The sequence below is a fragment of the Phyllosticta capitalensis genome, assembly GCF_038381095.1.
Source record: "Phyllosticta capitalensis strain CBS 128856 chromosome Unknown BKA78scaffold_9, whole genome shotgun sequence".
In the NCBI taxonomy this organism is placed as follows: Eukaryota; Fungi; Ascomycota; class Dothideomycetes; order Botryosphaeriales; family Phyllostictaceae; genus Phyllosticta; species Phyllosticta capitalensis.
Window position 1 is genome coordinate 1,122,397 of NW_027117447.1, and position 26,874 is coordinate 1,149,270.

The window sequence follows — 26,874 nt, forward strand, 5'->3', positions numbered from 1 at the left end:
ATGCACTGGCGACTTGGTGGCCAGCACAGGTCGGGTGCCGTATCGCCGGTATCCTATCGATATGCGCTCCGTGACGCGAGTCAGCTCAGTAACGAAACATTGTCGCCCATGACATTGACGCTCTGCAACACCACCCTCGAACCACCACATCACTCCCTCTCTTTTTCTTTTTGCCGGTCATAGTCGTGCCTACTTTGCCACTCTGGTCTCCCTCTCTTTAATGCCCAACTGTTGACTCCGTTTCCCTGTTCCATCCCCCAATTCCCCTCCTAATCTGCACTTTGATGCCCTTCACCGCCGCCAACAAAGCTGCTCGAGACACTTTGACCACTGCTCTGCCCTCCCCATGAGTCTCCGCGCGCTGGCTCATGGCCACAAATTGGCTATGAGCCTTGCGCCGAGAACATCTCCGCCGAGAACCCACACGATCAAAATTCTGCATCCTCGTAACACTTGCCATGCGCGCCTTTTCACCAACACCACGTCCACACGCACCCCAGCCTGGCGACCTTCCTCGGTCCTGGACGAGTATGCTTCAAACCGCCCACTTGGAGCTTGACAGCCTTTGCTGATCCATGACGCGCAGATGGGTCCAACGCGAGGCTCGTCCCATCAGTCTTCGACAGTTGACGTTTTTCGGGGCCCGTTTGACAGAAGCCCGTCTCCTTGGCTCGGCCAACTATGTTCGGACAGAGCTCCCCACGCGGTTGGTTTGACAATCCACGAGAGATACACCAGACACTAATCTCCCAGCAGGCTTGCTCATCGGCTCCGAGACATGCAAACGTTGCCCTACTTTGTTGTGACCAACCCGCACATCTCCCACGTGTACGAGCTTTACTATCGCGCCTTTGAGAAATACCGCCGCTTGCCGGAAATAAAAACACTGGAAGACAATGATCGGTTTTGCAGGATCATCAAGGAGACACTGGACGACCATTTGACAGTGATACCGCGTCTGGCGATAGGAGTTCTCGAGGTTCAGGGTAGCATGAGACCAGAAGAAACCGACAACTTCATGACTACGCTCTTGAGATCTGTGAGGAACTGCGAAACTGCCCTAGAAATGGATAGCAAGCTGATCCAATACAGCGAATTTCTAGGCGCACCATTGCTGAGCAACATCTTGCCTTGACCGATACTTTTCATGCTCCTTGGCACTTCCCAGATGCCAAATTCCAATCGGATCCACACAATGACCATGTGGGCGAAATATTTCTTAGGTGCAAAGCCAAGGAGATTGTAGAGCAATGTGCCGAGACTACAAAGGATCTCATCAGGCAAACCTATGGATCTTCCATCCCTCTTCCAGAGATCCAGGTCTACGGGCACACGGGAGCAAGTTTTGCCTACATCCTCTCCCATTTGGAATACATCATCGGGGAGCTGCTTCGAAACTCCATGCAGGCTGTCATTGAGCAGAGACGGCACAAGGGATCGACACCACCCCCGATCGAAGTTCTCATCTGCGAGACTCATCAGCACGTAATCATCAGGATATCGGATCAAGGGGGCGGGGTGCCAAAGGATGTGCTTCCCTATCTCTGGTCATTCAGCAAAGGACCTCGCAGCAAAATGCGTAGGGAGAATCTCTCTCGCGTGCCAAGGCTCGCAGCTACAATGAACGAGGTGAAGCCATCCAAGCCCCGTGTTGAAGGGGAGCATCACGACGGCTCCCTCGAATCTTTAACCACCAGGCCACCGGACTTGCGGCTCGGGATTGGTCTTCCAATGAGTAGGATATACGCCGAGTACTGGGCGGGAAGTCTAGAATTGCACAGCCTGGAAGGTTATGGCGTCGATGTTTTCCTCCAGATTCCAAAATTGGGCAACAAGAATGAGAAGCTCAGCACGAGAGCGAGCATGGATGCGGTATGAGAGGCGCATGACTAGCAGTATCGATTCTACTACATGCGTTAGCTCTTGCCGCGCGTCGTTGAGTCAACATGGAGAGATGTTGCCCCTTGGTGCCGTGCGAGTCGTGAGGTGTGCGAGGCGTGCCTGCCTCTGCGGTCGTGCCAGCCACGGTCGAGGAAATCGCGACAATAACACGTCCGCCCTCTCCATCGCCCGGGCGACTTGCACTCTCCAACAACACCTTCGCAAACCCAGTCGCCTCTTTCAGGCGACTTCTTCTTCATCGAACCCGGCATTCAGCATCATTCGGTAGCTTACAACAGTATTTCGCAACTCTGCTCTCAAGATCAATCATGGATCGCGACCTTCCACTGTACGACGTTCAGCTAGCCAGGCTGCGCGACCTCAAGCGCCAGCAGCGGCTCCGGCGCTTGATTTACTTTCGCCTGGAGTCCGATTCGATGCCCAACAGGGCTTCGCCGACGGACCTTTGGATCCCCAAGCTCCGAAAATATGAATCGACTCCGGAGGGCACCGTGCAGCATCTTGACGAAATCTCAATGTGGAGGAACCTTTCGCCTGCGCAGGCCAAAGAGATCCTTTTCTGGGAAAAAATGCTTGCAGCTGTACTGGAGTACATAGTATCCAATCATCTCATCGACATGATCGATGAACTGGGGCTTGAAAATCACTTTGCAGGTACGTGTTAAAACTTCTTTTGTGGCCCACGGTCGCGCTGCACCTCCAAGCCCCGCCACAGGAGCTTGAATGCTCCCTATACACACGTATTGACAATGCGGCAGAACCCGATACCATTAGTCGCATCATTTGCGCATTCGTCAACAGCGTGGGCTGCCGGACCTTTGCTGTGGACATACAGGAGGTCATTACGTCCATGATCGAGCTCTTCGGAATACACGGCAGCCAACACCACTGGCTTGCGTCCTGTGGCGACTTTCGCAACGGCCTGTGTGAGTTTTTGCGAACGAGGGACTGCTTCTTGGACACTCCCGTGTCACCCACTGTCAAGGTGTCCTTTTCGGCGTCAATGAATCATCGAGGCGAGCCTACTGTTTGTGGACAAATGAAGCGCTACGGCCCCCATGTTTCGTTCTCTCGTCTGGACAGTCAAGTCTTCTTGGATCGCAGTTGCCACGTTCATCCAGTGTTCGTGGACCCAATCCTCAATATCGGATACAACGCACGTGTTGGTTACCCAGAATACGACTTGAAGTCTGATTGCGTGGAGTTCGGATGGTCACCTCTCCACGACGGCTTTGTTGGATTTCTGCGGAACGGCCACATCAAACACAGCACGCAACCAACCCCAAAGGTCTTTGATTTGACAGCCACTGGAACTCGATTGTTCCCAGAGGGCGTCAAATTCGAGAGGACCATCCGCCTGAAGATCAACGTCACAGTACATCAAGAGCATCCCCTCCCTGAGCCTCCTTCATACGAGAGCTTTCAGACATCCTCATACCAGTCACCCGATTGCCCTGTTGATGATATCTCCTCGCTGATGCGAACCAGGAAGCGAGGCTCCGAGTTTCGTCAGAATACCGATTCAGCCTACCCGGCGGGAATCAGGGGTGGTGCCTTGGGAGCGAACGCTCAATCTCACATGATGAATTCTTCATCGATGTCCCAAGCCTCCGGGACGCGGTTCGAACAACATTATCTTGGGGACATTGGCAGCGACGTCGAAAGCTGCCGTCCAGGCTACTGGGACCCGGAGCAGGAGCGAGAATTGATATGGCAGCAGCAGCTTTCCCAATGGCAGAGACGCTTGGAGAAGAAGCCAGCTCTTCGAAGATCGAGTTCAGAAAGCCGGATCAGAACTCTCCCGACCAGATCATCTAATATTGCCTTTGATTCCTCCCAACACTCATCAAACGCAACTGTCTGCTACTCTGGAAGCTCGAAGGCCTCAAAGCGAATCGGGCGCAAGGCGACCAATGGCGATGAATCGCTCTCGAAGTCTGATGCTTCGGTCTGGGCTGAAATACAAAGGCAGGCCGATCGTGTGGAAGATATCAACGCACTCGTCGAGGCTGCTCTTCAGCCTCACAGCAATGCCAGTGGTTCGAAGAGGCCGCTAAAATCAAATGATCGAGTTCGGAGGCGATCTCAATCCTGCGGACCTCCGCTTTGTGACGAAAAACGTCTCAAGTTCGTCCAGTCCAACCCTCCAGACGTCGCTTTGTCTGTGGACCAACCCCACAAAGCGCAGGAACTACAGGTCGAACCCCATACCCTTCAGGTCGAACCCCAAAACCTATGCATCCCAGGCGCATTGCCAAAACTTGTACTTTTCGGGGCCAAATCATCCAGAAAACGGCGAAACAGGCAGTCCCGACGTGAGGACAGCGCCTGCTCTGAATCCAGCCAGGCCACAGCCATCCAGACACATGAGACGGCGGCGGACGAGGAGCAGGCAGAGATCAAAGAATTCTACGATACGATGTTGTTCAAGCGTCAGTATGAACAGAGCGTCCCTTTCAGGAGGCAGACGATCGGAGAGAAGAGCGACGAAGATGCTTTCGAAGATGCTTTCAGAGAGGCTGGCACAGACTTCGAGGACTATGACGCAGAGGAGTAAGGGGAATTGTGAATGGAGTTGAGGCTTTGGGTTATCCACAAAACAGGTATGACATAGACGCATATCCTATGACGCAGCGAAGACTGCAAGCGCGGAGGGCAGGCGTATTACGGTATTATTTTCTGATTTGTTGTGTTGAGGTGGTAGATGTCTCATTCGCTGAAATGGAGAGTAATCTCAAACAAAGTCCTGAATGACCGTGCCGCTTTCCATGCCACGTCCAGCGTTTGTGCCCCCTGCCAGTGGAGATAATAGCCTTGCGCGCGCTTAGAGAACGTGTAGTAGGAGCAGCGTTGCGGCGTAGCACAGCCACACGCTAGCCTCTTTTGTTCCAGCCTCTGACTACATTAATGACGACGGCCCATCTCAACAACTCCACCAAACCACCTCACCACGCAAACTGAGCTGCAGCAGACTTTGAAAGAAACTTTTTGCAGACAACTCTCAACGACCTTTTGATCAGACACGGCAGCACTACTGCGCAAGAGCTAGGCTATCATCTTGAACTTCATCTCCATTCACTTCTGGACCAACACTCCAAACGGCCAAGATGCGCAGCTTCTTCAAGAAACTGCACCACCACGGCGAGGACGGAGACGGGAACGAGCAAAACCGGCCGCACGTTCCTTCCGGACCTCCACCAGACTACAACTACAGCGACGCCAAACTGTCGTCGTCCTCCAAGCACGCTCAACAGGAGCAATACCACGCACCCTACGAACCCTCCTCCTCGTCATCCACCTACGCCCCTCCTCCCGGTCCCCCACCCAACTGGCCCGGCGCTTCTGCCAGCGGAGCTTCCGCATCCTCTCCCCCACCGTACCACGACTGGACCGTGGTGCCGGACAACGCGCTGCTCCCGCCGCCGCCACCCATCACGTACAAGACGTCGCCCACGGCCAACGCCAGCGCCCAAGACGGCGAGGCCGCATACAAGTGGTGCCTGCAGCATCCCCTCGCCTCCCCGCTGTTCCTCACGCCGCCGCAGCTCGCCGCCCTGCGCGACGGCGCCGTCGCCTTTGCGCCCCCGCCCCACTGCTTCGCCGGCGAGCTCGTCCCCCGGATGGGCGACCGCCCCGGCAGGTACGGAGGCCGCACGCATAGCGCCGCGCGCGACGCGGCCCTCCTGACAGCGCTGCCGCTGTACGCCCCGCGCGCGCACAACCCGGTGGTGACGGGCTCGCCCGCGCCCACCATTGTCTACTTCGAGGTCGGCGTCCTGGGCCTGGGAGGCATGGCCTCCTCCCCTCAAACTTCGACCAACAAGTCTTTCGAGGAAGGCGGCGCCGGCCTCGCCATCGGCTACGTCGCGCCGCCGTACCCCGCCTGGCGCCTGCCCGGCTGGCAGCGCGGGTCGCTGGGCGTGCACGGCGACGACGGCCGGCGCTACGTCAACGACACGTTTGGCGGCGCGGATTTCACGACGGCGTGGCGGGCGGGCGAGCGCGTCGGGCTGGGGTTGGTGTTGAAGGCGCCGCCGGCAGCTGCTGCGCCGCCTGCATATCAGGGGGCCGGTGGCGGGCAAGGAGCGGCGGCAGTGCCGCCGACGTGCGACGTCCAAGTCTTCTTCACGCGTAATGGAGTGAAAGAGGGCGGCTGGGACATGGCGGGCGAGCTGGACGAGAACGCCCTCGGCGGCAAGCAGGGCTTGGAGGGCGAGTGTGACTTGTACGGCGCCGTGGGCGTGTTTGGCGTCGTGGATTTCGAGGTCTTTTTCCACAGGGACGATTGGTTGTTTAGGCCCGAGAAGCACAAGTGGTAGGAAGAGGGCGGAGGAGTCGGTTGGTTGGTTGGTTGGGAAGAAGGGGCTGTGAGGGGCGTCAAGGCAGGCCAAGGAGGGCGTGGTGGCATGGCGTGGCATAACATAGTTGACATGATTTCAGGCAGCGACGGGACCAAGCGGTGTTGCTGGATGGACATGCCATGCAATGGATTGATTCATCCTCTGTTCCGCTACGCTTCATCCCTTTCGCCCACCATCCAAACACACGAACCAAATCGCGCCCCTGCCACCTCGCTTTCTTCCACACCAACAGACACTTTGACGAACCAAATCTTGCCACGCAAACGCGTCCGTCCACGTGGCAGTCCCAGGGCTCAGTGCCAGCGGCCCTACCCTAAATCCGCGATACGCGACCAAATGTCAAAGACGTGCTCCGGAGGAGTACAAAAAGCTCCTCTCAATATATGAACAAAGAAAATTGAAAAGGAAGGCTGCAGGCGACGTAAAGACATGGACAGATCCGCCCGGTAGCCATTCTACGCCAAGTAGTAGCCCTTCATTGAAGAAGAAGAAGGAGGAGGAGAGACGAAAAAGCGAGACCTTGTCAGGCACGCACGAGAAGAAAAGTGTAAAAAGGGCAACATCGCCTCCTCCACATCTATGCCAGACCACAGATGGTAGGGATGGGATGTCGGAAGAGTTGGAAGAAGAGAAAAAGAGACAAGAAAAAGAATCGTTGAAAATTTCCAACAACAAATGGGGGGGTTGTCGCTAAAGAGCAGAAAAACATACATACTCAACTCCTCCTTTCTCCGATTCTCGGCTCAGATATAGACACTCATTGCACAAAAAACAACATCCAACGACGCACGCTCCTCACCAACGCTACGCGCGCTTCTCCCTCTCCTTGCCCATTGTCGGCCCCGCGCTCAGAGCCCCGGACAGCAGCTTCGTCAGGCCCGCTGCGCTCGCCGAGCGCGTCTTGTGTCCGACCCACTGATGCGGTGCAGGTGTGATCTCGTCGTCGACAGCCGAGTTGCCCGCTCCTCCTCCACCGCCGCCGCCGCCCATCCAGTCCTTGGCCGTCGTCGCCTGGCTGGGGCGACGCGTCGACGCGGTTCTCACGCCCGTGAGAGCGCCGTCCATGCCAGATGCGTTGCGCTCGCCGTCGCGGCTGGCCTCACGCTCCGAGAAGCCCGAGTTGCGGCGGACGCGGCGGCTGGCGTCCTCTGCCTCCTTGCGGTGCAGGTTCTCCGACGGCAGTAGAATGGCGCGGTCGAGGGCGTACGGCAGACCACGGTGGCGACCGCGAATCTGCATGGCGATGATGATGAGCTTGGAGAGGGGTTTGAACTGGGCCGAGAAGGACGTGTTGACGTTGGGGTAGCCGAGCGAGAGACCGACGGTTCCGTACGCGGACACTATTTCAAAGAGGACGCTGAAGAGCGTGAAGCTGTAGTCGTTGGTGTTTTCGAGTCGCCCGCCTTCGATAATGGCGATGAAGAAGAAGCCGAGGAAAATGTACCACAAATCAAAAGACAGCTGGCGCCGAAAGTGAGTGCCAACGTAGCTTTGGGTTGGACCACTGTCTTCGGCCTCGGCACTGTCTCCAGGCCAAATTCCGAGCGACTTTTCTTCGTAGACGTTGGTCCGACGCATGGAGATGGCGATTGGGAAGACGGAAATGTACATCATGATCATGTACGAGACTTGAACTGCAGGGTGCAAGTCTGCAATGTTGACCACGGCAAACCCCGCAGTGCGCGTGGATGCTGCTTGGAAGAGGCCGCCCAAAACTCGATACCCAGCCGGAAGAGCAGTGACCGTTTCGTCGTGGATGTCGAGAATGACAAAAAAGATCAGGTCGATCCCGTTGAGGAGAACGAGGACCCAAAACAGCCACCAAGTAGCCTCCGATGGAAAGAGGAGCGTAAAGCAGCGTCTTGGGTGGTCGAGCAGAAACCTCAATTCCTCCCAAACGCCAGTCCCGTAAGGAACGCACTTTTCGGCAATCCAAATGACAAAGCGGAGCATGCACGGGAAACCTGTGTTTCCAATGATGATGAGAAAACTGCCAAGGAGCAGAGGAAAGACGGCATCCTGAAATGAGATCATCGAGTCTGGGGTCAATGTGAAGCCGAGGTCATTGAACAATGACGCGGGCGTGAAGAAACCCCTGTCAAACATCAGCGCTCATTCTTTGTGGATTCATGCCTCAGACTTACCACCACGTCGAGTTGACGCCTACCGGATCCAAGACCTTGCCCCTATAGCTTGATCGCGTGATCCAGGGCAACAGACAGACCATTCCAAGCAGATGGAATCCAACGAAATAAAGTACCAAGATAAAAGCCAAAGTCTTGAGAGAGCGGTACTCTATACCACCGAGCTCCTCTCTCTGCTCTTCTGTCAAATCAACAAAGGCCGAGTTGCGGCCAATTGTCGGGGTCCAACTGAGATATGGCATTGGATCGTTTGTGCGGTCCTGACTGCGAGTAGTCATGAAGCTCTTGAAAGTCGACGTCCGACGTTTTGTTCCAAAACTGTGAGGTTCATCATCATTTTGATTCGTCATTCGGCGTCGAATGTTGGCAACGCGGGAGCCAATTCTGCCACGGATGCCGTCGTCCTCTTCGTCGAAGTGGAAATGTCTTCTCCAGCCGCTGTGCTCGTCCGTGCCCATAACGTCCGGGTCGACCTTGTCTGCCGGTTGATTTGCTTCGTCTTGTTCCTTTCCTCGCGCAGTCGAGTCGTTTGTCACCTCCGGTCCGAGAGACAGATTGCCTTCCTCATCATCCACACGCTGCGGCTTGTCCCCACGGTCAAAATCTCGCGGGCCTGGAATGTACAGTCTGCCCTTGGTCTTTGGCCTCCGCTGGCTCTCTACAAAGGCAATGTGTTGCTCCGCAGTTCTGCGGGGAGGAACGCGGTCGGAGTTGGAAAGCTCAGACATGCGTTTTTGGACGGGCGGATTGACGTCGTCGGCAAACTTGATGTCTCTTGTGAATGGCTGGGTGATGTTGCTCTTGTCCTCGTTTGCCGTGTCGGCAGTGCTGTCGTCGGTCAAGCCTTCGGGCGAGTCATTCTTGTCTTCAGGGGAAGCCGTCTTCGCACTTCCGCTGTTTGAAGGCGACGGGTCGCCTGTTTGCACATTGGCAATGTCCTTTTCATCCTTCTCGTCCACTTCGCCGTCCAGGTTGCACTTTCTGCCTTTGGCATGGCCTTCGGCGTCTCTCATGACGGTGATCATGCGACCGTTGACGCCGCGTTCCTCGTGTCCAACATCCCTATCCTCCAAAGCTTCGCTCCGTGTCCTGGAGCGGGTGTTGCGATTCTTGCTGCGGGCTTCCTGAACAATGCCCTGGAACCGCTTCTCAAACCAGTATAGACGGACAAAGACGACAAAGGTGTTTATGAAGATGGGATTGCAGACACATGCAACGAGCATGAGGACCAGCTGCTGGTAAAAGAGGAGTTTGTTGACGTCGACCGTGTTGAGACCGCTCTGCGTAGCGGCGCCGCTTGCGAAGAAGAGGGCGTCGGTATACTCGAGACGTCCACCAGGGTATATTATTATCGAGCCGATGATGGTCCACAGTACGAGATACAAGTCTGCAGTCCTGGTCAGAAGAATTCACGAAAAGGAGAAAGGAATGCGGGGCGCCATGTGGCAGACGTACAGTGCAGCGCTATAAAATTAAAGCGCGGCCAGCGGAAGCGGATGCGCCTTGGGATGTGGCTGAAGACGTGATCCCTTAGGAATTTGCCCGTCTCCATCAAGGGTGTGAACATGATTCCGAGGGGTCGCCCGGCGCGAGGGGACCGAGCGAGTGGGTTGCGTGTCGCACAAGTCCGGGTGTTTGGTGTAGGTGGAAGCAGTGCGGTACGGTGGACCTGAGGGGAGAGACGGCGGCGCGTTCAAGTCGCGGGGAAGAAGGCGCCCCGCAGCAAAACGGCTAGGATGTTAGATATGTGGGCGGCAAAGACGGGCGAGGAGCTCGTTTTCCGGAGGTGCGTGGTCGGCCGTTTTTTGAGGGCGGCGCGTCAAATCATGTCTGGGTCGGTGATGTGGTGAGGATGGCGGTGTTGGTCAATAGTCAAAGAAGCATGGAGTCAATGTTGCGGCACCGAATTCAGGGCGGAAAATTGCGGCTAGCCTGGGATTTAGGAGGACTCGGGCAGGCGGACATGACCCGGTTGACAAGGCGTGGAAGATATAGTGAGAAGGAGAGAGATGTGTGCAGGGGGAAAATGTGAGAAGAGGGCGGTGGGTGCACTGGGTTGCTGGGCTTTCACACGGGCAGTTCGCGCGGGCTGATGCCAAGCAGCCTTCATTGAGCCCTCAGCGATGCACAAGCTCACCAAAGCTGTCTGCAAACTGCGCCACTGCACGCCATCCACCCAACTGCCTGTTTGATCACCACACGCTGCCGCTTTCTGCTTCGCGCAGCCAACCGACTCTTCCTAGACTTGTTGCGGCATCCTCAGCCTCCGGTTACCCGACAACTGTCTCCATCATCGATTCATTGGAACACGCAACGAATTGGACGGCCTGAAGAAAGCTGTCTGCAGGGAAGCTTGGCCGCATGTGAAACATTTGCGCCAACTCTCCATTGTGCAGCACTCGAGCACTCCCAAGGTCGAAACGTCTCCTCTCGTTGCAATCCAGACTAGGGTACCGCAGGAGCAGCTAAACCTTCCTTTGTTTACTTGGCACGCTTGGGCTTGTTGATGTCGTGTGTATCGGATGCTGCACTCTGTATTCCACACATCTGCTCCACCACCGCACGCGAGATATGCTCCAAAGAAAAATATCTCGTGGAGCCCGCCGCGCACAGATGCGATGTACATTCCACGCGGCAGCAAATGCCGCATTGAAGTCATCCAATTGCTCACGGCCCTCTTCGGCTCTCTCTGCAGTGACCACCAGTGGCTGTGCAGCGAGGCGGCTAACCCCGGGGCTCCACCTGCGCCTGCTACAGTTGCCTATTCCGGCCAACAGACCCATCAACCATTCTCTTTCTCGAAAATGTCATTAGAAAGTGAGTGATCTCGTAGAATACAGGATCGGGTGTTTAAAATGAGGTAGGTAGTAGGATGCACCATGTACAGCCGGGGCTGTCGAACGCTCAATACGCGCAAAAAACAATCCCCGAAACCAACCCAACAGAGTCGACCTGTCAACCACTCCATGCCCACTCGCACCCCACGGTTGCTTATTGCTAAGAAGCACCGTTGACCGCAGGCGAGAATCCAGGTGACACGGCACCCTCCGAAGGCTTCTTCGTCTTCAGTGTCAACGGGAAAGGATACTCCTCGGGGTCTTCCTCCTCTCTGTCGTAATGTCAGTCGTGTCCACTGGGCCCAATCACACGGTTCACTTACGGAAGCCTCCACGCAATGTAGTCCTCCGTGCTCAGTCCCTCGCGCCCCTCTTGGAGCGAAGCAAAGTCTCCGGGCGTCATCATCCCGGACCGGTCCCTTGGTGACCCTGGCTCCGAAAGTGGACGGGAAATCTTGACCTCGGCCGCTCCGAACAAGTCGCTCTCGGCATCTCCCTCGAATGCATCCGGGTAGGCTGTCGTCGTTAGTCCAAGTACATCATGCGGGCTATCCGGCGCAAGCTTACCTCTGCGCAAGGCTAATTGCCTAGCCTTGACGTACTCCATGCCCATCCTCTTCCAGTCCAGCAAGTCGCTCAATCTTTCAGTCCGGTTGCGCTGGTTGATGCGCTGGCGCTTGCTCTTCTTGGTGAAATCAAACATGTAGTCCGCCAACTGGTTGACCGAGTCGTCGACACCCTTCATGCGCCTGTCAACAATGTAAATGCCATAGTCTTGTGCATTCTCAATCAGCTCCTCCATGTAGCATCCGAATCCGGACAAGTTGGTTGTAATGCTCGGAACGCCCATGACGGTACATTCGGCTGGAGTGTATCCCCAAGGCTCGTAGTACGAGGAAAAGACGCCCAGATGCGTACCACGCACGAAGTCGTCGTAATCCATTGGGAGCACGGGGTTGGAAGAGTTCAAGAACTCGGGATGGAAAACAATCTTGACCCTGTCCGTGGGATGGTTAAACAGCTGGCATCGCCGAATCTGGTTAAGAATCGGATCGTCGTGGTCGTTGACCATGTTGTGGGTAACAATCGGAGGAAGACCGTGGCGTTTCATGGCAAAGAGTCGTCGACGGAGCATGACCTTGTCCGCGGAGCTGATGAGCTCCTTGTCCTCTGGAAGGTCACTACCTTCATGCCACGCCAGTGACCGCTCAAACAACTTCTTGCCAACATTCTTCGAAATCACGTCAATCGTGTCGTGGAGGGACTTGATGACAGCCTGACCCTTGAGGGCCTCGACCGTCAAGGACGAAGTCTGCGCAGGCATGATGATGAAGGCAACCACTGTCGTATTCGAGTTGGTACTCTTCATACGGTGGTTCAGACGGGCCAAAGACTCAATGAACATGTCGACACCCTTGTTCCGGTACTCGTAGCGGCCTGCAGTGAAGAAGTAAAGCGTGTTTTCTGGGTCGAAATCATTGTGTCCGTAAAAATGGCCACGAACAAAGTCGTTGATTTTTATCTTTGCCTGCTGATGCAAATTCTGGAACTCATGGGTGGCAGAGAACTTTTTGACATTGAGACCATTGGGCAAAACGCCGTCGGGTTTGCGCTTGAGGAGATGCTCGCTCTCGTACGCGGTGATGTGCGAAACGGTTGTAAAGACATCTGCAGAGTGAGCTGCTGCCCTCTCAATGCAGTATCTGTGGTAGATGCCCCGCTTGCCGGCTTCAGCGTCCACGTCAAAGTATTGCAGATTGTTGTAAAAGTCGACAGAGCCGGCACAGAGATAGCGTCCGAGCAAGGTAGCGTGCGTTGTGAAAATTGTCGTCACATCAATGCGTCGTCTCTTGCAGAGCGGAAGTGCGACCCCGGCAAGCCATTCGTGGAACTGAGCAACCACCGCGCGCTTCTTCTCGTGCCAAACATACTGGGACCATTAATTAGCTCACGTGGCCTTGGCTTCAGCAGGGACCAGGATTACCTCTCCCAAGAACCATGCAATCAGGTATCCAAAGACGATGGTCTCGTTGGTTTCGCCATCTCCCGGTGGCGAAGGAATGCCTGCCGTGGACCACAAATCGCCCTTCCATTCGTCCAGGTACCTGTAGGCCGTGCCTGTATCAAAGAGCAACACACGAGGAGCGCCATCAATGAGCCAACGACCGTACAGAGTAGCGATGCCGCGCTCGTTCATGGCCTTGATTGTCTCAATCAGCGCCGGATCCCGGGGCGGGAGCTCTTCGACCTCGACGGTGGCAGAGGCACGGTTCCAGGGTCCGAGAAGCGTGTACGAGGCGCCATATTCCGCGGTCGTGACCTGGGCCTTGGACTTGAGGACGGAGTAGATGCCTCCGACTGCAAGACAGTTAGCTCGAGCTGAGTTGATGTTGCTGATGGATGCAGCTTGCCTCGATTGGCAACCTCCGTTGCGACCTCGAACAGGACGTGATTGGCGACGTCTCGCGCGGCGGGCTCTGCCATGGCGTGTGTGTGGGAAGAGGTGTTTTAGGCAGAGGGCAATATTGATATAAACGGTGGGGATGGAGAGCAATTTGAGCTTGGCAGACAGAGACAATGGCAAGCGGAAGGTGGTACAGCGTGGAGAAGCTGTCGTAGGTAGGAATGCACCGCACCGGGAGAGCTCTAGGTCCCGGCGACGAGGAATTCTGGTTGTGGGTGGCCGGGAATGGAAGTCGCGTGCAGAGAAGACACGGAGAGCAATTGAAGAGGGAGAGAGAGGGAAAGATTGATGGGATCGAGGCCGAGAGGTGGACGACAGAAGCTCACGGCGTGGAGAGCCAGCCCAGGTCAGGTCCGAGGGCGGCTAAAGACTGCGAATCCTGGTTACCAACGTCAGACCTTGACTTCCTGGCCCGCTGCGTGCCTCTCCTGATTGCTGATTGCGGCCATCCGTCACGAGCTGCGGTGCCACGGAGCAGCAGGCCTACATAATGGTCGCGTCTCGCTGCCCTCTTGCGCTTACGTGCGTCGTGAGAGTGGTGAGAGCTACCTGTACCCACAGCTCCGTCCAGGTCCTCCACCCCGCCCAACCCCCCGGCTGGCATCGGAGGCAATCCCTGCGACTCCCGCCCGTCGAGCACCTCAATGGCCGGGGGGCGACATGGCCTGGCGACTAGCAAACAAAAGACCCAACATTGAGAGCTGCTAGCTATCGACGGATCGACGACGGTGTGCTACGATCCCCCACACTCGACATGGACACAAGGCGGTGCGTCATCAAAGCCTCTCCGCTCTCCGCTCCAACCCAAGGCCAGCAATGCGGGGAGGGGGAAGTCGGTCCGAGTCGGTCACGGCAGTCGACGCATCCATCTTCCCTGTTGCCCTTCCAAGGTTGACAGATGCCATCTGATGCCATCCGACCCTTGCCAGACCCTATGAACTTCTTCTGTTCAATCACTCCTGGCTCACTACTGTCAACTGCCCGTGGAACTCTAGTTTAGCACGTCCACCTCTTTGCATACAGAAATCTCATCTCATCTCGCCCGTCGGCGTTGCGTCAGAATCTGGAATCATTCCCTATCTGCGATGCGACTCCAATCCCTGCTCATCGGACCCGTGATGTTCTTAAACGGTCTGTACCCGCGCCCCAACCCGTCCCACCCCATAAACGCATAACAAAAAAACCAGGAACGCCTTGACCCTACAGCTTTCCCAACATCTACGCGCAAAACTCAATTTCTCAACTACACCCCACTGCGGTGCACCTGCGCTCCGCCGTGGCGGATCTGTATCGTATCCCGCCTCTGCATCACCACCAGTGCCCGGTTCAGCGCCTGCTCGCTATAGCCCTTGGAGTCGACAAACTCCCTCTTTAGCGTCGCCAGGCTGGTCGTCCAGCCAATGGGCAACCGTCTCCGGAGTTCTTCTTCCACCTTGTTGACTTCGTCCATGAGCTCGCGACTTCCTTGGCCTTCGCCCTGCGTCACGGCGTCCATGGTACTGCCCAGGAAAAGACGGATGGCTTCGTCGACGTGTGCCTCTGTTGCAATTGGGGAAAGCGTCATCTTGGCCAACGACTCGGTGATGCGAACTATGGCTTCAAGCTGACGGACTGTGATTGGAATCGACGACCGTGCGTTGGCCGTCATCTCGGCCGCGTGCACTTGTCGACGGATGCTAACAAAGTGGGATGACAGCTTCTCAGCGGCTTCGGCAGAGAGGCGAGGCGCGCATTTTCTGTTGTTGTGTCAGTTGGAATCCAAAGTAAGCGCCGGTACATCAACTTACTGCTTGCAATACGTAATGTAGCGCTTCATCTTTTCCACCGGCACCTCAGCTTGCACCTGCTCCTCAACGCCACGGCCATCCATGTGAATGCCCATGACGTGCTTGGCTATTCTCTCATCGCGCCCTCGCTCGTGCTCATCACGGACGATGAAAATCATGTCGAAACGGGACAAGATGGTCGTCTGGAAGTCAATGTTTTCACCAGGCGTCTTGAGGTCGTCGTATCGGCCGAAAATAGGATTGGCAGCGGCGAGAACGGACGTTCTCGAGTTTAGGATAGTCGTAATACCAGCCTTTGCGATTGAAATCGTCTGCTGTTCCATGGCCTCGTGAATTGCCACGCGGTCCTCGTCTCGCATCTTGTCAAACTCGTCGATACAAACAACACCACCGTCAGCAAGCACCATGGCACCGCCCTCGAGATAGAATTCGCGCGTGCTGTGGTCGCGTTGAACAGATGCCGTCAGACCAGCTGCGGAGGAACCCTTTCCAGAGGTGTAAATGGCGATTGGTGCGACCTTTTCGACGAATTTGAGCAATTGCGATTTGGCGGTACCTGGATCACCCAAAAGCAGAACGTTGATGTCTCCTCTCAGCTTCATGCCGTCGGGCAAAATCTTTTTCGAGCCGCCAAAGAGCAAGCAGGCAATGGCCTTTTTGATGTCCTTGTTGCCGTAGATTGACGGAGCAATGCAGCTTGCCATCAGCTCGTAGAGGTCCGGCCTCCTGCTCATCTCCAAAAACTCTTGCTCTTCCTCCTCCGTAAACGTGGCGTTGCCCTTCATTGTGTGGTCGACATCCGAATGTATGCCGACAGCGCGAAGGTACGGGTTGCGAATCGCGACGGCATCCTTTCCCTTTCCGCCTTTGGAGTTGTAAATTGAGAAGATTCCCATGACGGAGCAGCGAGAACCGGGAACCACGCGGTTGCAGAGATATCTGTCCGCAGAAACGAGAATGTGACGGGGCAACTCTCCAACAGGCACTTGGTCAGGAGCTTCTTGAAGCTTCAGGACCTGCTGGTCGATAAATGCGCACTTTTCGTGGACGACAAAGTACGGGTCGAGAGGGCATTTCTCTGCCGGGTCGCCCTCTGTCCTGATCCTGCCACACGTCCTGGGCAGCGACACGCCCGAAAACCCTCCCGTCACGGACAGCGCTTCGGGGTGTCCACAGCTGCGGCATTGTATGTGGAGAGTTGTGGCCTTTGAGGAAAGGGTTGAGGCACCAATGACAATGCCGGGTATCCTGACAAGGCGCGAGACGTTTGTGGCATCGAGGTCTCTGATTGAGATTTGGGAAGCGGCGGAGTGGAATAGAAGTTGGTGATTGGGAAGCTTGACATCCTTTTGCGACGGGTATACGATGCGCTGGGTGCAAATCTTCAAGGCCGATTCGAAAAGCGGGATGATTTCTGCGGGCGCGCTCGCGAGCTTGTGGGCGAGTTCCTCGTTGTAGGATATTAAATGAGCAATGTCAATGTCGCAATAGTACTGCTTGACAAGGGCATTCTCCCGTATTTGGTCTCTGTTTGGCTGTCAGCATTGCCACGAGCTGCGGGAGCTTTGAAGCGCACCTGTAGATGAAGACGTTGTCGATGTGGAAGTCGAGCACGAAGTCGACCAACTGCCGCTGGACTTGCGAGTTGTTATCCTCGGTATCGCGGTCATCAGGATCAAAGACGCTCAGGCTGTAGACGGTTTGCCTATCCATCTTGATGTTTGAATGTGTCGAAGAGGTGTTGTGTTTGGTGTCGGTGCCGCTCGGTCAGAAAGCGCAGAAAGGCTGACGCGAATTTCCCGACACGCGTCTGCGACGCGCACGCGTAAAGTACCTCTTGGCGCTGCACAGGCCAAAGAAATTCCTGGCCGGCCGGCCGGCTACCTCACCTGCCTTGAAGCCTCTCTGGAGACGGGTGCGTGTATGGATGATGAACAAAAGAGTTGCAATCTTTAAGTCACCATCTGCTTGGGCAGGAGTCGCATGATCAAGTCAAAATGTATTTCGCAAGCATCCAAGCTGTCAAAACAAAGCTCTCATTCATTGCAACCGTTCTACTAGACGATTGATGGAGGAGCAGAAACTGCCACGATGCATGTACATAGAGTTCTGATGTCATATCGAGTCCTTTGCCCATGTCGTAGTCGTGCCTGTGTGTCAGTGTCTGAAAGCACCAAGTTCCTTTCTCCACCAGTTTCCAAAGTTGACCGTGCTCACGTCGATGCCCAAAGCCCTCAACTCTGCGGTATCCAAGTGGCAGTCATACGGCCTCTTGGTCTTGCCCTCGCTCTCTTCGTTTGCCAGCTGTTCTTCCGATGGCGTGTAAGGCTCGAGACCGTCCATCGGCAGCCCCAAAATATCCGCCAGAACCTGACAGATTTCGTACTTTGTCATCTTGTCCTCGGAAGAAAAGTGCAGTATCTCAGGCAGTCTCGTTTGCTTCAACTCGGCAGCAGGCTGCCTCCTTCCTGTGTACAACTCGCAAAGATCGAAGCAGACGCGGGCAACTTGGGACGTGTTTGTGGGGTAGCGCTGGGCGTAATGGTCCATGGAGATGCGAGGCTCGGAAGCCCCCAGCGCAGCGGCCTTTTGAATCTGCTCGACGAGGACGTTGACGGCCGATTCTGAAGGCTTGAGCGCTTTGCCGTAGAGCACAGGCACACGAAGCACCGCGGACAGAGGCCTGCCGTCGTTCGACGCCGAGGACAGCGTTGCCCTAGCGGCCGCTAGTACAGCCTTTTCACCCTCCCACTTTGTCAAGCCGTACATGTTTGGAGGGTTGGGCGCGTCGGTGGGAGAGTATGGCGCCTCGCCAGGTGTACCGGAGAACACATAGTCGGTGCTTATGTAGAGCAGAAATATGTTGCGGCGGCTGGCCAGCTGGGCCAGTTTGGCTGGGGCGTCGACATTGATGGCGCGCGCTCCGGTGGGGTCAGAGGTGCAGAAGTCGGGGAAACGGTTTGCAGCGCCTAGGACGTGTGAATGGGAGCGTTGAGCTTGTAGGATGAGCAACACGTACAATGGACTATCACATCAGGTCTTCACGGGTCAGCAATGCCAGATGGAGACAGCGCGGCAACTCACTTGATGTCATCCAGAGCCTTTTCAACGTCGCCGTGGTTGAGCAAGTCGAGCTTGAGGATGGAGGACGCGTCGGCGCGCGTCAAGCCTGTTCCAACAGCCTTCCATCCTCGCGCTTCAAATTCGTGGACGACCTGGCGGCCCAGCAGACCAGTGCCTGAGAGCGTCAGCGCGACACGTAGAGCCAGCGAACAGGTAGCAAACCGCCAGTAATGAGCGCAGTGCCAGCAGCCATGATTGTGGCGTCAGAGGCTACGGCGAGGACGAGCTATCGTCTGCCGCAGCAAGGTTCCGCAAGCAAACACCTTGGCAGCGTGAGCGTTGGGCTGAATCTTCTCCGAGGACCCGCGCAAGGCGAATACGCACGACGAAGAAACGGTTTGGCCGGTGAAGGCCAAGATTGGATTCCAAAGATTCCTTGCCGATCCGAAGACCAACAAGAGCGGTCATTAGTTGTAGTTTTCAACTAGCAAAAACGCGATCTCGGACGAATCCTCACTGATACGCGTAATGCCCGAGCACCTGGATGAAGAGGAAAAGGAACGGAGCGTAGAGGGGGGGCGAAATCCTTAAGTACTGCAGAATCCTCGCTTAGCGGCCTGTCCTCGGCGCCGTGATTCGGGCCCGACGTGCGCCCGAGAAGAGTCACGGCGCGGCTAAGCCGTTTTCGGCGTCGCTGCTGCCTTCAACCACCGGCACCTACGACGACGACGCCGCTCTGCGAGGGAAGTGACTCCTGGGCTGCTTCCCTCTCAAGGCTATCATGATCTGGTGGATCAGAATGCCGCAAATCTGAGTCTCAAATCACCGACATGTGAGTTGAGTACGACGAACGCAGGAGCTTTTTCTACCAAGTCTGTCCATCCCTTTCCTTCTCGCGAATCTTCAAGTCTTTTTGAAACTTTCATCAGGATGCTGGTCCTGCCACCTTTTCGGCAGTCAGATTTGCCAACCAACTCTCTACGATGTGGTCGTCGAGAATCGTTTGTTTGATCGATGACTCCATGTCCCCAAGGCTTGCCTCAACAAAATGCGCAAACCAATCTCTCACAAGCAATCAGTCCCTTCGAAATGAGTCCACTTCTCAAGCTCAAGATTCATGTGTAAAATGTCCACGACCAAAAATTATGACTCGAACATCGCGCTCCAAGATTCCACTCTACCTCATCCTCCGGAGTTGTTCGCACACAAAATGCGTTTCCAGATCACATCAACATCCTTGATCCGCAAGTTCGGGGTATTCATTGTCAATCTGCCAATAGATACGCCAGAGATTATCCTTCTCTTTTTTCTTCATGTCTGTTTTGTTGCAACCCAAGAAGCTCCTCATTGCAACCTTCCTCTTTCGAAGCATTCCCCCTGGGAGTCGTGGGAGCAACATCAAGAAAAAGAAAGAATCTTCATCAAACACGTTTGGCTTGCTCCAACCACCCAGGAACCCACTTCCCTTCCATGAACCCCATCGCCGCAAAACAGAAGCGTCCCCCGAACCACTTCCTAGTATCCCAATCCCACACGCCAGCAACCAATTTCCGCCCCGTCAATCGCCGCCCGCAAGTTCCCATCCGCATCCTCAACAGATCAAGAAGTGTCGTCCACGCCAAGCATCGCACTAAAAGCTGGCGGGCGGGCCGTCCGAAACACGTACCTTAACCTTAAAGCTCTGAGTCGAGCAACCCGCCCACCCAGTCAGGCAACCGATCCGATGTGATTGGCCCGAGATGAGAGAAGCGCGGGAGCGAGGCAGGGGACAAGGGGTGAGGCGGACGACGACAACAGGACGATCACAATGGAGGTTTTGGTGATGGCAGGGCGGCAAGTGATGAAGAGAGATTTCTGGCGGGAGGGAGAAATTATGGGAGGGGAGAATCGAGAATGAAGCCTTTTTGGGGGGGGATTCGCAAGCATCACTCTCGCCTCATTTTGCCCTCTGCGCTATTGTCCACGCCTTTCTTCTGCTCCTCACACAAGACACAGACACACACACAGAGGCATTCGTAGAGTCCGCGCAACGACGAGCCAGCCCCGCGCGATGCACACACGCGCGGCGGGAACAAGCAGTCGCCGTTGCGTTGCACCGCCTTGCCTCGTCTCCTCTCGTCTCGTCTCGTCGCCGCCTTGCCCAACGGCGCAGACGTCGTGGCAGTGACACTGCTGGGAAATCAGTCATGCCATGCACTCGCACCTCGCCGCCGTACACGGAAACGGGACGACCTCGACTCCCTGACTCGCTGGTTGCACGACTGCAAAGCTGCACAGGCACGACGTGTGGGTCGAGTCGAGTCGAGTTTCTGCAACACAGGATATGCACATAGCGGCAACAGACAGTCGTCTGTCGATCGAATCGACGACAGGGCGACGTATGCGTGGGCGTCGAGGGTGGCTGGGAGGTGGCAGGGAAGCAAGCGTCAACCCCGGAGGTCAGAAAAACAATTGATGTGCAGAGTCGCCGTCGCACGAGATGCAGCGGAGCGCATCCAACCCCAGCAGTAGAACTAGACAGTTGGCTGATTGGTGATGGTCACACATACTGTGCATTTGTGCGTATGTGGGTAGGTGGGGACCGGGAAGCAGCGAGGGATGGTTCATGGTTGTTGTCTCGACTCGACTCTTTTGGATGGCTGCATGCGTGTGGGCGGACGGACAGACGGGGAGCGATCGTTGATGTGAGGGGAGTGTGTACTCTGTAGGGCAAAACGGGGCAAGCAGACGGAAAGGCATCACACCGCACGGAGGCAAGACGCATCTTGATTGATGGGGTTGGACGTTGGGCGCCTGGCGTTTGCTGGACGCGGGTGCGGGCACGCTGTTGGTGGAAATACGGAGACAAAAGGAAGAGTGAATGAATGCATTGTTTGTGCAAAGACAACGGTGGGTATACGTATGAATGACCACGAGGAAAGGATGAATGGACCACGTCACGACCACGCTTTTTTGACAAAGGCAAAGACCAACACAAAGACAACACTGCCACGCGGCATCCGCGCGACCGGGACAACCAACAAAGACACACATACACATAGTCAAGCAAGGAAGAAAGTAGTAGTGGTGCAAGTGAATGCTGTATGCTAATCTCATCTGCCTGTTCCCCCAAGTCCCAATGCTATGCTTTGACCAACCGTCGAAATCCGTCCGAGTTTTCCATGAACCACGCCGACCAAATGCCGATGCATGTGTGCCTTGACTGCATGAGAGCGAGGGAGAGGACAAGAGAGAATGGACGACGATTGATGTCCAGGAGCGTGTATGCGGTGAAGGATGCGCAAACGCAACAAGCAGCAGAGTCGAATGAAGGAATTGGGAAACGCCCCCTATGATGCTTCGAATGCAAAGAAGGTGCGAAGGTTGAAAGAGAAGGCAAGAAAAAGAGTGACACAAGCCTGAGAAAAAGGCGTGCCCTCGGATGGTAAGAAGCGAAGTTTTGATCATGGTCATGTCCTCGTCACCACAGGCGGCGGCGGCGGTCGGTAGAGCCCGATCAACAGACCCGACATGACGCTGCGTTGAACCTCCTGTGTTGTTGTACCCTTATGTACCAGGCAGTATGTACACCCCAAGCGGAGAGAGCTTAAGCGTGGCGAGCGTGCCTGGCGACGGCCAGGGCGCGGTCGTGAGCACGCCTGAGGTGACTGCGCTGGAGGACGCGACCGTCACGGCGGACAATCTTGCCATCGCTGCACGACGTACCGGCGGCAACAGCCTGGGGGACAGCACAACCGTAGTTGCAAAGGCCGAATTGAGAAGATCCCATGCAGACGACGGCGCCGTCAGTGGAGCAAGGGACGCAGCTAGAGCTTCCGGTGCCTGCGGGAGCGGCGGCGGTGGCTGGGGTAGACGCTGCGGCAGGGGTCGTGACAGGGACGGCGGCGGCAGAAGTCTGGGCAGGGCTCTGGGCGACAGCGCTCGACGCCGCACCGGGAGCGAAAACACCTCCAGTGTTGGCGGGAGTCGACTTGGGAGAAGCGTACGCGGGAGTCTTGCTGGCGGGAGCGGACGTGGCGGCAGATCCAGAGTCGCCAGTGGCCGAGGCAACAGAGCCTGCCTTGCCAGCGCCAGCGCCCTTGACGGTCACGGCGGCGCAGTTGCTTCCGGAGAGACTGGAACCAATCGAGGTGGACTCGGCAGTAACGACGGAGTCACCAGGGTTGGGGAAGTTGAAGTTTTCGTTCTCGGGGATCTCGCACTCCTCGCGGGGCAGGTTGGCGACGAACATGTCGGGGAGCTTGTTGTAGGCGTTGTTGTTGTCGGCACCACCAGAGACCTTGATCGGCGCGCAGTTCTAGAAAAAGTTGTCAGCATTCGCACAACCAATGAGCGTGATATTACTTACCATGTACATCTCTCTGTTGCCGACCTTGTTGAACCAAGTCCAGGCAAGCGTGTACTGACCGTTGGGCATGCCCTCGGGCATGGAGAAGTTGAAGGTCGAGGCGCCGTCCGTGGTGGCGAGGTTGCCGGCCGCGTTCGTGGGACAGCCGCCGATGATGCTGTGAATGACCTTCCACTCGCTGTCCTTGGTGGGCTTCTGGTCCAGGGTGACCGAGATCTGGCACGAACCACCGCCGTGGGTAGCAGAGCCCGTGAAGCTAAGCTCCTGGGGAACACCGACAGGCATGCTGTTGACCTCGCTAATGTCGTAGACGCCGGAGCGCTGCTTGCAAGGAAAGTCGGATCCAGAGTTGTCGAGTGGCGAGTTGTTGAGCGAGTCCTTGCCGTAGGGAACAGGAGACTTCATGATCATGTGTGCGTGGGAGCCGGAAATGACCGTGGCGGCGAGGGCCGCAAGAGCGCTGATAGAGACCATTTTGTATAGAGAGTGTGTTGTGGACTTCGAGTCGTTGGTAGTGGGAATTCGCTAGACCAGCTGGCGATTTGAAGACGGGAAATGAACTGGGGGTGTGGTGTTAGTTGTCGGAGTGGTGTAGGAGGTTGGTCGAGGTTTTATGTTTGCGCGTGGACTGCGCGGACTGCGCGGACATTGTTTGTGGGAAAGCAAGCCGTCGCCGAGAATAATGGGCAGAAATCTTTGAAGTGATGTGAAACAAAGACGTTCAAACAATGGGAATAAAGAAGCGTGACGACGACTCATGAACAATAAAGAACATTCCGAAAAGAAGCGGAAGAGACCTACCTCGTCTGGAGAGAACCCTGTATAGTCTGACTGTTGGAGATGAGGGTGGACGAGTTGGGATTCCGTTCAGGGGACAAGGAGCGTCTGTGTCTCGAAGTGATCACAAGGGGGTTTGGTAAAGGACCGTACTGCTCTGCCACAGGCGGGAGCAAAGATTCAAGGAAATGCAAAGGTCTAGCCTTTGGTTGGACGTGGAAAAGGAAGTCGACGATGGTGTAGACAAAGGCGTAAGAAACGTTACGTCTGGGGCCAAGGCCACATACTTATAAGCTATATCCAGCAAGCCAGCATCCGCACCAGGCGCAGGATCCCGGGAGACGGAACAAACAAAAGACCAAGCTTTTTGCAAGTGCAGCCGGATGCGCAAGGGCTTGTGGAGACGGAGCACAAGCGTCGGGGGACCTGGCAGTCGGGAGAGACAGTGACCAGGGCCAGGCCCCCCACAGCTGGCGTCTACGACGGACTGTCTGAGCAGGTAGGAATCAGGGCAAGGCATCAGGGTAGCACGCAGCCAGTGGGACGGTTAGCACATGTGGAAGTGGGACAAGTCTGGCGCAGCTCGCCCGGGAGGCGGCCGTTAGGGGGGGAGAGGAAAATGGGCGGACGACGGGACCAGTCGGTGGCTTGGGGCAGACGACGGATGAGGCAGGGTAGGAAAAGAGATCATGCAGAGCAGAGCATTGGGTGGCATTGCTGAGTTTCAAAACGCAGGTACCGTGGAGTGGAGGGGCGCGGCAGGATGAGATTGACAGGATGTTGGAGGAGTGAAGTCGGAAGGAAGCAGGTGACGCGACGCGTGCGAGAGAGAGGAAAGCGGAAAAGGCGACGGCGGCGGGAGCCCCTGTGGGTCCAGCGGATAGGGTATCGATAGGAAAACAAGCCGCATCGTGTACGCCAGGGGGACAGGCCAACGGCGGCTACCCAATGGGCGCATCCAGAAGGACTTTTTCTAGTGCGTCAGAGGAAGCTAGACGGGCCGTAGGCGACGCGCACTGCGGGTGTGACCTGTGAGCGGCGAGTTGCGGTTGGCTGTGGATCGGCCTTCTGAAACGCCCACGAGAGCTCGCATCTTTTGCGGGCGCTTGAGTGCATGTCAAGTTGGTGAAGCGCCGGGCGCGCCGAAGCACGAAGTGCGGTGACGACGACGACGTGGTGTTGACCTGAGTGAGCGGTTAGGGGTCAGGGTTGGTTGGTTCAAGGTTGGACCGGCTGCGAGGAAGCGAGAGCTGGAGAGCGGATGAGGCGGTGGTGGCGTGGCTTGGTCAGATGTGTGGCGCAGTCAGGAACAGAGCAACCACCGGCTGACTGTGTCCTTCGTGTCGTCCGTGTCCGTGGTCGGGGAGACGGCCAACTTCCGCTTTCGTTGCTACGTGAAACGTCGACTTGCTGATCTGCTGCTCCCATACCAGTACGACTCTCCAGCCTCCCGGCCATCCTCCCGCCTCTTCATCACCGTCCGATCGCCACCCACCAAACTCCACTTCCAAATTTTTCACCACGCTGCTTTTTCCCACCCCCTTCCTCGGCTTCCCCCGTCCGGCAGTCATGCTCCGGTGCTCCTCGGGCTTCGACAAGAGACTCGTCACCTGATGGACATCTACCACGTCATTGCGCAGTCAATTCACGCACCTGCAATGCAAAAAGTACAGAGCCTCATTCGGACATCTCACGTTTCACCAGCGCCTGTCACCAACATGATCAAGATCTCCTCGCCTCGTGTGCCCTGGCCCTATGTACACCTCACGTACAGAATACCCAGGCGCTAAACCAACACCTGCGGTGAAGCCCGTCTGCTGGCGACTGCAGGCCCCTTGCTTGCGTTTCGACGAGCGAAAAGAGTGGCCAGCCCTATGAATCTGTGGTCCTCGTTCCTTCGCGCTGGCGCTTTCTTCCAGCTCGCTTGCCATTGCTGCTCCTGATTGGCTAGCCAAAGCCCCCGTCCCCGAACAACACCTCAGCACCTGTCTGGGGCGACCGCACCGTCCTCTTGACTGGCTGCAAAAATGGCCTCTCTGCTGGGTCCCTGGTGGCGTACTACGGCGAGAATTGGCTCATCCGTCCCGGTAGAACGGCAGCATCGTCTCTTTGATGGTGTCATGAGAGGGGGCCCCGTACTACTGTCCACGCCGCACCCCTCCCTATGCTCTCCCACTGGACAAAGCCTTTGATATGCTTCCCCGCTTCGTGTCCATCGAGGGACCGAGTACGGAAAGATGCAACTTCACTCTCCCACGTTCTGTACGTCCATGTGTGCTTTTTGTAATGAACGGCGTCTGATTCGAAACCACTCCAAAACTCAAATTAAACATGTCTCCTTGTTTGTCACGACTTCGAGGAGCGGATTCTTCTTCAATTTTCTTTTGACGCACACGTTCTGATCTTCACCACCGTAGTACAGAAGTAGCACCGTGGTCCCTCGCCTTGCCCGTGGCAGCGGGTCCCCTCGGTCCCTTCGAAGACAGAGGGCAAGTTGAAGCGTGGCCGGCTTCAGCATTGATGCCGTCTCCACTTCAGCCACAACTCACGAGCCCGCCGTCTCGCTTCCCCGCCAGGACCTCTGAACGACCTCTCCCATCTTCATCGCCACAGCGAGGCGCCCAACCTCTTGACCGGCAAAAAGACAAGTTTCCCGAGGAGTTGCCACGCCCTCAACGGACAACCCGAACCAAAAACGTATCCAACGATGGCTGTAGTGGACAATCCATGGTGAAGACTGCTCTGCATCAAGTTGCGAGGCGCAGTCTTGATTAGTTTGCCTACGCGTCCTCCATGGTGGTTGCTGCCTGCTTTTGCAGCCAACAAACATCACATGAGTCCACTTCTAAATATACACCCAACATGGCTATATTTGTGACCACAAAGGCGTCTAAAGGGGCACCATGGAACGCCGGAGCTACAAAACGCGTTATGCGGCTTCGGAAAAGGCGTCCTAGTTGACAATATAACGGCGCTACGCTTGTAAGCCGCTAAGGATCCTCTGAGAGCACTACAAAAACATTAAGCAACACCAACGCGCTCGCGCGTTCCTCGTGCCGGATACGAACTTCGACAAGAAATATCTCGGACAGCGCAGGTATTGTGTGCATGCGTAGTGGGTGTTACGCCGTCCTCCGCGCAAGCTCCTTGGTGTTGTAATTCAGGCGAGGAATCCAACAAATATCGTCGCC

At 56.1% G+C, this 26,874-nt stretch overlaps 10 protein-coding genes across 10 annotated transcripts; 4 read left to right on the forward strand and 6 right to left on the reverse strand.

The window, feature by feature from the left end:
- Positions 1-575: 575 nt before the first annotated feature.
- On the forward strand, positions 576-2,231 carry BKA78DRAFT_374671 (branched-chain alpha-ketoacid dehydrogenase kinase; the record flags this gene model as incomplete). The annotated part of the gene is made up of 3 exons (XM_066892797.1): positions 576-706; positions 757-1,039; positions 1,093-2,231. 3 exons carry the CDS (start codon positions 576-578, stop codon positions 1,876-1,878), a joined length of 1,200 nt encoding a protein of 399 aa, XP_066741270.1. The 3' UTR covers positions 1,879-2,231.
- Positions 2,045-3,843, forward strand: BKA78DRAFT_188088 (uncharacterized protein). Its single transcript, XM_066883527.1, has 3 exons — positions 2,045-2,556; positions 2,661-3,277; positions 3,391-3,843. Exons 1-3 carry the CDS (start codon positions 2,211-2,213, stop codon positions 3,718-3,720), a joined length of 1,293 nt encoding a protein of 430 aa, XP_066741271.1. The 5' UTR covers positions 2,045-2,210; the 3' UTR covers positions 3,721-3,843.
- Positions 3,844-5,516: 1,673 nt separating this feature from the next.
- On the forward strand, positions 5,517-6,378 carry BKA78DRAFT_322042 (uncharacterized protein). The gene has a single exon (XM_066889086.1). The coding sequence runs from the start codon at positions 5,523-5,525 to the stop codon at positions 6,219-6,221; it is 699 nt and encodes a 232-aa protein (XP_066741272.1). The 5' UTR covers positions 5,517-5,522; the 3' UTR covers positions 6,222-6,378.
- Positions 6,379-6,823: 445 nt separating this feature from the next.
- BKA78DRAFT_188064 (cation transport protein-domain-containing protein) lies at positions 6,824-10,116 on the reverse strand. Its single transcript, XM_066883526.1, has 3 exons — positions 9,863-10,116; positions 8,408-9,794; positions 6,824-8,358 (listed from the first exon to the last, which is right to left on the reverse strand). The coding sequence occupies exons 1-3, from the start codon at positions 9,972-9,974 to the stop codon at positions 7,068-7,070; spliced, it is 2,790 nt and encodes a 929-aa protein (XP_066741273.1). The 5' UTR covers positions 9,975-10,116; the 3' UTR covers positions 6,824-7,067.
- Positions 10,117-11,297: 1,181 nt separating this feature from the next.
- Positions 11,298-13,879, reverse strand: BKA78DRAFT_188097 (glycogen synthase). Its single transcript, XM_066883528.1, has 5 exons — positions 13,656-13,879; positions 13,229-13,602; positions 11,812-13,174; positions 11,568-11,760; positions 11,298-11,516 (listed from the first exon to the last, which is right to left on the reverse strand). Exons 1-5 carry the CDS (start codon positions 13,726-13,728, stop codon positions 11,405-11,407), a joined length of 2,115 nt encoding a protein of 704 aa, XP_066741274.1. The 5' UTR covers positions 13,729-13,879; the 3' UTR covers positions 11,298-11,404.
- A 900-nt stretch (positions 13,880-14,779) lies between these two features.
- On the reverse strand, positions 14,780-17,260 carry BKA78DRAFT_322047 (putative DNA replication licensing factor Mcm5). Its single transcript, XM_066889087.1, has 3 exons — positions 17,072-17,260; positions 15,496-17,022; positions 14,780-15,444 (listed from the first exon to the last, which is right to left on the reverse strand). Exons 1-3 carry the CDS (start codon positions 17,206-17,208, stop codon positions 14,952-14,954), a joined length of 2,157 nt encoding a protein of 718 aa, XP_066741275.1. The 5' UTR covers positions 17,209-17,260; the 3' UTR covers positions 14,780-14,951.
- A 26-nt stretch (positions 17,261-17,286) lies between these two features.
- Positions 17,287-19,097, reverse strand: BKA78DRAFT_322050 (uncharacterized protein). The gene is made up of 5 exons (XM_066889088.1): positions 18,943-19,097; positions 18,781-18,881; positions 18,580-18,733; positions 18,515-18,534; positions 17,287-18,464 (listed from the first exon to the last, which is right to left on the reverse strand). Exons 2-5 carry the CDS (start codon positions 18,809-18,811, stop codon positions 17,653-17,655), a joined length of 1,017 nt encoding a protein of 338 aa, XP_066741276.1. The 5' UTR covers positions 18,812-18,881; positions 18,943-19,097; the 3' UTR covers positions 17,287-17,652.
- A 1,644-nt stretch (positions 19,098-20,741) lies between these two features.
- Positions 20,742-22,168, reverse strand: BKA78DRAFT_188154 (uncharacterized protein). The gene has a single exon (XM_066883529.1). It carries the CDS (start codon positions 22,009-22,011, stop codon positions 20,998-21,000), a length of 1,014 nt encoding a protein of 337 aa, XP_066741277.1. The 5' UTR covers positions 22,012-22,168; the 3' UTR covers positions 20,742-20,997.
- On the reverse strand, positions 22,145-23,380 carry BKA78DRAFT_333020 (uncharacterized protein; the record flags this gene model as incomplete). The annotated part of the gene is made up of 2 exons (XM_066890036.1): positions 22,145-22,855; positions 22,907-23,380. 2 exons carry the CDS (start codon positions 23,378-23,380, stop codon positions 22,145-22,147), a joined length of 1,185 nt encoding a protein of 394 aa, XP_066741278.1.
- Positions 23,381-25,669: 2,289 nt separating this feature from the next.
- Positions 25,670-26,581, forward strand: BKA78DRAFT_188192 (uncharacterized protein). The gene is made up of 2 exons (XM_066883530.1): positions 25,670-25,945; positions 26,101-26,581. Exons 1-2 carry the CDS (start codon positions 25,848-25,850, stop codon positions 26,456-26,458), a joined length of 456 nt encoding a protein of 151 aa, XP_066741279.1. The 5' UTR covers positions 25,670-25,847; the 3' UTR covers positions 26,459-26,581.
- The last annotated feature ends 293 nt before the right edge of the window (positions 26,582-26,874 follow it).

What these genes read in the sequence shown, in the direction of transcription:
- BKA78DRAFT_188088 (XM_066883527.1), top strand. Translation starts at nt 2,211, where the DNA reads ATGGATCGCGACCTTCCACTGTACGACGTTCAGCTAGCCAGGCTGCGC. An exon ending in GCTTGAAAATCACTTTGCAG is followed by an intron (nt 2,557 to 2,660) that starts GTACGTGTTAAA and finishes ACAATGCGGCAG; the next exon opens with AACCCGATACCATTAGTCGC. An exon ending in GCCTGAAGATCAACGTCACA is followed by an intron (nt 3,278 to 3,390) that starts GTACATCAAGAG and finishes GATGCGAACCAG; the next exon opens with GAAGCGAGGCTCCGAGTTTC.
- BKA78DRAFT_322042 (XM_066889086.1), top strand. Translation starts at nt 5,523, where the DNA reads ATGGGCGACCGCCCCGGCAGGTACGGAGGCCGCACGCATAGCGCCGCG.
- BKA78DRAFT_188064 (XM_066883526.1), bottom strand. Translation starts at nt 9,974, where the DNA reads ATGTTCACACCCTTGATGGAGACGGGCAAATTCCTAAGGGATCACGTC. An exon ending in TAATTTTATAGCGCTGCACT is followed by an intron (nt 9,795 to 9,862) that starts GTACGTCTGCCA and finishes CCAGGACTGCAG; the next exon opens with ACTTGTATCTCGTACTGTGG. An exon ending in GGCGTCAACTCGACGTGGTG is followed by an intron (nt 8,359 to 8,407) that starts GTAAGTCTGAGG and finishes GATGTTTGACAG; the next exon opens with GGGTTTCTTCACGCCCGCGT.
- BKA78DRAFT_188097 (XM_066883528.1), bottom strand. Translation starts at nt 13,728, where the DNA reads ATGGCAGAGCCCGCCGCGCGAGACGTCGCCAATCACGTCCTGTTCGAG. An exon ending in AACGGAGGTTGCCAATCGAG is followed by an intron (nt 13,603 to 13,655) that starts GCAAGCTGCATC and finishes ACTGTCTTGCAG; the next exon opens with TCGGAGGCATCTACTCCGTC. An exon ending in GCAATTAGCCTTGCGCAGAG is followed by an intron (nt 11,761 to 11,811) that starts GTAAGCTTGCGC and finishes TAACGACGACAG; the next exon opens with CCTACCCGGATGCATTCGAG.
- BKA78DRAFT_322047 (XM_066889087.1), bottom strand. Translation starts at nt 17,208, where the DNA reads ATGGATAGGCAAACCGTCTACAGCCTGAGCGTCTTTGATCCTGATGAC. An exon ending in GACAACGTCTTCATCTACAG is followed by an intron (nt 17,023 to 17,071) that starts GTGCGCTTCAAA and finishes ACAGCCAAACAG; the next exon opens with AGACCAAATACGGGAGAATG. An exon ending in TACATTACGTATTGCAAGCA is followed by an intron (nt 15,445 to 15,495) that starts GTAAGTTGATGT and finishes ACACAACAACAG; the next exon opens with AAAATGCGCGCCTCGCCTCT.
- BKA78DRAFT_322050 (XM_066889088.1), bottom strand. Translation starts at nt 18,811, where the DNA reads ATGGCTGCTGGCACTGCGCTCATTACTGGCG. An exon ending in AAGGCTCTGGATGACATCAA is followed by an intron (nt 18,535 to 18,579) that starts GTGAGTTGCCGC and finishes TGACCCGTGAAG; the next exon opens with ACCTGATGTGATAGTCCATT. An exon ending in ACCTGATGTGATAGTCCATT is followed by an intron (nt 18,465 to 18,514) that starts GTACGTGTTGCT and finishes CACACGTCCTAG; the next exon opens with GCGCTGCAAACCGTTTCCCC.
- BKA78DRAFT_188154 (XM_066883529.1), bottom strand. Translation starts at nt 22,011, where the DNA reads ATGACCATGATCAAAACTTCGCTTCTTACCATCCGAGGGCACGCCTTT.
- BKA78DRAFT_188192 (XM_066883530.1), top strand. Translation starts at nt 25,848, where the DNA reads ATGCTCTCCCACTGGACAAAGCCTTTGATATGCTTCCCCGCTTCGTGT. An exon ending in ACTTCACTCTCCCACGTTCT is followed by an intron (nt 25,946 to 26,100) that starts GTACGTCCATGT and finishes TCACCACCGTAG; the next exon opens with TACAGAAGTAGCACCGTGGT.